The following is a 5,042-nucleotide window of genomic DNA, read 5'->3' on the forward strand; positions in this document are numbered from 1 at the left end:
TTTAAGATAATTACAACTGTCAATGTTGCTATGAGAAATAATATAGCATAATATACAGAATATTCTAGAGAAGGATGCATCCATTGCCCAGTTTTGCACAGTAGAAACTTCAAAACTGTCTTCCAACACTATAAATAAGAAAGTAATATTTATAGAATATTTCCATCAACAAAATTATTTATCATGGCAGGCTTTTAGAGTTATGCCTGTCCATTTTTTATTTCAAAGTCTTATTTAACCCCAAATAATAATTGTTTTTGCTCCATATCTAAAGCATGATTATTTTAACAATGTTGTGGAATCCTACCTTCTACAAATTTGTTGAATTTCTTCCTTGGATTTATTTTTGCTTGTTTTGTTTGCTACTTACTCTTCGTTTTCCCTGGAAATGTATTTTCAATCCCTGGAAATGTATTCACATTGTTCACTACTTCATTTGAGGTATATGGGTTCTTTTCTTTTCTTTTTTATGGTGAAAAAGTGTATATTTAGAATTAGCCAGCTGGGCTCAGTTTAGATGATTCCAGTCTTATTGGCAACATCCAGAGCATCATAATCAGAAGCCAACCGAACATACGCCTTCTTCTCTCCGTCGGGCCTTATGAGGGTGTTGACTTTGGCCACATCGATGTCATAGAGTTTCTTCACAGCCTGTTTGATCTGGTGCTTGTTGGCCTTGACATCCACAATGAACACAAGTGTGTTGTTGTCTTCTATCTTCTTCATGGCTGACTCGGTGGTCAGGGGGAATTTGATGATGGCATAGTGGTCAAGCTTGTTCCTCCTGGGCGCGCTCTTCCGGGGGTATTTAGGCTGCCTTCGTAGCCGCAGGGTCTTGGGACGCCGAAAGGTGGGCGATGTGCGGATCTTCTTTTTGTGGCTGTGGACGCCTTTCAGCTCTGCCTTCTTGGCTTTCAAGGCCTTCGCTTTAGCTTCGGCTTTGGGAGGGGCAGGAGCTTCCTTCTTCGCTTTCAGTGCCATCTTGACGAAAAGGCTGGGTTCTTTTCATACTGGGAAATAATATACATATTTTATACTAATTTATAAATATATTGATATTTATTTAATACAAAGAGTATTTAATATGTAATATATAACATGTAAATTCTATCATAATATTAACATGCCCGTTTAGAATTTCATAGATATATAACATATACATGTATATATGTGTGTGTGTGTGTGTGTGTGTGTGTGTACTGTGGAGATGTGTCACTTAGATTAGTCTAATAAAAAGCTGAACAGCCACTAGCTAGTCAGGATTTTGGGAGCAGGGAGAATGCTGAGAAGAAGAAAGGGAATCACCAACAAGACAGATGAATGGGGAGGCAGAATTGGCATGCATGTGAATTATGACACTGTATAGGTAGATTTGTGCATATGTGTTGTTGCTGTTGTTGTTCTGGTTGTTGTTGTTTTCAGTCCATTTCAGCAAGGGTGTCAATTTTATATGTGGCAAGCGTTAATATTACTTCATTTGTAGTAATCTCAATGTTTGCCCAGTGATTCTGTTTTATGGCTGCTATTAAAAAGGGTATCACTTCTCAATCTTTTTAATCATTACAGAACTTCATCACATTTATTGTCCTTTCTAAAGAAAAAAAGTTCTTTAATATTGATTTTATCTGTCACTTTCCGCTTTGATACTAATGATTGCTATTACCTTTACACGTCTTTGTCTCAGGTTTGGGTTTATTTGTATTCTAGCTTCGTGAGATGCGAAATCAGGTCAGTAAGGAATCTTTCTCTCCTTTCGTATTCATTCACTTAATGCTAAACATTTCTTAAACTGTGTTATTAATAGTATCTTACACATTGTAGTATTTTGCATTTTCATTTAGATAAATGTAGGGTTTTTTTTTCTCCTTCATTTTTTCTTATCATTGTTTGGGTTATTGAGAATTATTTTATTTTCTAAATGTTTTAGGGTTCTCATGGTCCACTGTGATTGTTGGTTTTGAGTTTGATGCCATTGAAATTAAATAACACATTTGTATGACTTCAATTATTTTTAATATGTTTTGAGGTTTGCTTTATGATGTTTTAGGATATGATTTTTTTTCCTGTGGGGAAAAAGGCTGCCATTGTTTGGCAGAGTGATGCTAATGTTGGTGCTTATTTGACAATAAGGACTATTGAAAATTTGAGTTCTTCTTCATCCTCACTGACCTCATTGGTTGTTGAGAAAGGGAGACAGAATTTTTAACTTCAGCTGTGGGTTCAGTTTTCCTGTTAGTTCTGCTTTCAATGTTAAATTCTGCATTTGTTTCTTTTGCATAGCTTTCACTTTTTGCTAAGTTGTTCTATTTTTATTTTTTCAAATAAACATGCATGATTGCTCTTTGAAACATTTTTTTTACAATGGTTGATATAAAACATCAGATAAGTCTAACATCTCTTTTATGGGATGTTAAAACAAATCATGTCATTCATTCAGTCTGAGAATTAACTGGTTATTAATATGGGTAAATTCTGAAATTTAAACTTGAAAATACTGCGTGTTATAAGACTTTGAATCTTTTTCAATATTGTTTTTAGTTGACAATGAAACCATTCCATTGGGAAAGAAACTCCTTTTCCTACTGACAGGTGAAGATGCAAGTATAGGCTCCCTATTTTCTCCTAGCGAAAATAAGATTGGGTTGTTGATTCTGGGTATGAGCCACTGTCCCATCTCCACTAACCTCTCAGAGATGCATTTCTGGCTACCAAACCTTATTGGCCCTGTCTTAGCTTCCTTCTGAGATGGAGCGGGGAGACAGTGTGGCAAGGAGTTTGTTTGGTCTCATAGATGGGAAATGGTGAATGTTGTCACTCCCCAATGTCTTCTTATACACCATAAGAAAACCCAAAGACACTGCAGGTCTGAGGGCAGTAACTCTTGTTATCTCTATGTGTTTTGGTGTCTAATTATGAAGGCAAGTGCTCTCCTCTCACCTTCATCTTTTCTGGCCACTATACTGTGTGAGGAAGAATACTGATGCTTTATTAGTTTCCAGAAGTGTTGTGGTGGATCTGGGTTATTACTTTGGATTTACTGGCAGATGTAGGTTTGGGTATGAGTTTTCTATATGACTTTCTTGAAGTACAGTGGTTATTGCCAATACATTATCTTTATTGCTATGCTCAACTTGGACACTAAAGAGGGTGTGATCATAGCTTTTATCTTGCTTTCTGTTTGATTAAATTTCTTCTGCTTTTTATCCACCGACCTCTTGGTATTTAATAGTAATCACCTGTTTTACTGCCAAGTCAGAGACATAGAGTGATGTGGGATTCCCTTCTGTATGCTGTGAATACCATTGGTTAATAAAGAAACTGTCTTGGGCCTGTGATAAGGTAGAGCAGAACTGAATGCTGGAAGAAAGGAGGTGAAGTCAGACAGAAGCCATGGAGTCGCGGCTGGAGACAGACATGCCAGAACCTTGTTGGTAGGCCACGAACCTTATGGTAAAACATGAAATAATGGAAATGGGTTAAATTAATATGTAAGAACTAGCTGATAAGAAGTTAGAGCTAATAGGCCTAGTAGTGATTTAATTAATACAATTTCTATGTGGTTATTTCCAGAGTCTGGGTGGCCGGGAAATGAGCAAGTGGCCTCCCACTACAGTAGAGTTTAAAAGAGGCCCCTCAGTATTCATTACCATATTGTTTTGGAGTTCAAGCATTTCCTAGCCGTCCACTCTTCTGTCATCTTTCTGAGTTCACTTTGTGTTGCTATTTTGGATGGATGGAAATAGAGAAAGAAAGTACACTTATATCTTCTCTGAAGTGCACCTTCCCTGGTTACTGTTAATCAACATCAATGCACAAAACTCTGGTTTAACTTTTCAACCCCCCCCTCCTTTTTTTTTTACGAAATACAATAATCTGAGTTTAGCGATAGATGTAGCCCCTGACTGTTCCTTTGAGAGCTGTTGATTTTGAAGACATTTGGGAGGTCTTTATGAGTCTTCAAAGCTTAAGTGTTCATATTGATATATACCCGAAGATGAAGAATAGTAGACTGAGCTGTATCTTCTTCCATGAAAGACACAAAGCTCCTTGGTCATATATTTGGTATTCTCAACAGGAATTTGTCCCAAACAAAATGGAAGTTAGTGCAGAAGCATTTTCTGATGGACAGGCACATTTCTTTGTCCTCCTTGCATGTTCCCATGTCCCTTTCACTTCCAACCACAATGACTGATAAACAGAAGTCCCTTGTAATATGGTGCGTTACTTTTACCTGAAATTTCCCTTTTAGAAAATTTTTCTAAGTATTATTATAGTCAAAAAAATGTTTCATTATGATTTCTTTTTTTTTTATTTGAATGAGTGGAACTCCCATTTTTATTCCATTGCAGTCAGTATTTTGCCTCCTTCTAAGCTGATGCTATATTTATCTCCTGAATCCTTCATAAATATTTTAATGAAAACTTGAGGTAGATTTTATTCATCTGTATATGCTATGAGTTGACACTTTTTTAATAAAACAGAATATGAGAATAGTATTAAGAAGAAATGACAACCTGCCACTCAAACATTAATATGAAGCTCATATTTTAAATCAAATTGTTGATTTAAAGCCATCTGTATGAAGCGTAAAAATAGTTTTATGACACCCACACTATGCCACTAGCAAACACTGAATTAATCTACTGTTAACAATATGCAAATCTGTTGATGAGAGCAGTTCTTCATCTCAATCTTTCCACGCTGTTATGGTTTTACTGCTAGTGTGTCTAGGATTAGAGAAACACCATTTATCAGAACTCTACGAAGATCCTCTGTAAAACACAAACACCCTTGTTTTGCTAAAGGTGGACTACTTTACTATACTGACAAGAGCTAAAGAGAACAATCACAATCTTTACATTATGCTTCTGAATATTCAATTATAATACGTATTAATTACAGGTGTAGGATACACTGCAAAGATGTATTGCTGTGCTCAGTGTAATAAAAAGCTGAATGTCCAATAGCTAGGCAGGAGAGATAGGTAGGACTTCTGGGCAGAGAGAAAGCACTGAGAGGAAGAAAGACAGAGTCACAAGCCA

The 5,042-nt window shown here is 36.4% G+C and overlaps 1 protein-coding gene across 1 annotated transcript; it reads right to left on the bottom strand.

The window, feature by feature from the left end:
• Positions 1-513: 513 nt before the first annotated feature.
• On the bottom strand, positions 514-981 carry LOC121455438 (60S ribosomal protein L23a-like). Its single transcript, XM_041663104.1, has one exon. It carries the CDS (start codon positions 979-981, stop codon positions 514-516), a length of 468 nt encoding a protein of 155 aa, XP_041519038.1.
• Between the last annotated feature and the right edge of the window lie 4,061 nt (positions 982-5,042).

The sequence above is a fragment of the Microtus oregoni genome, unplaced genomic scaffold (assembly GCF_018167655.1).
Source record: "Microtus oregoni isolate MIOR12 unplaced genomic scaffold, Mior012 000013F_ref0000133, whole genome shotgun sequence".
NCBI classification, from domain to species: Eukaryota; Metazoa; Chordata; class Mammalia; order Rodentia; family Cricetidae; genus Microtus; species Microtus oregoni.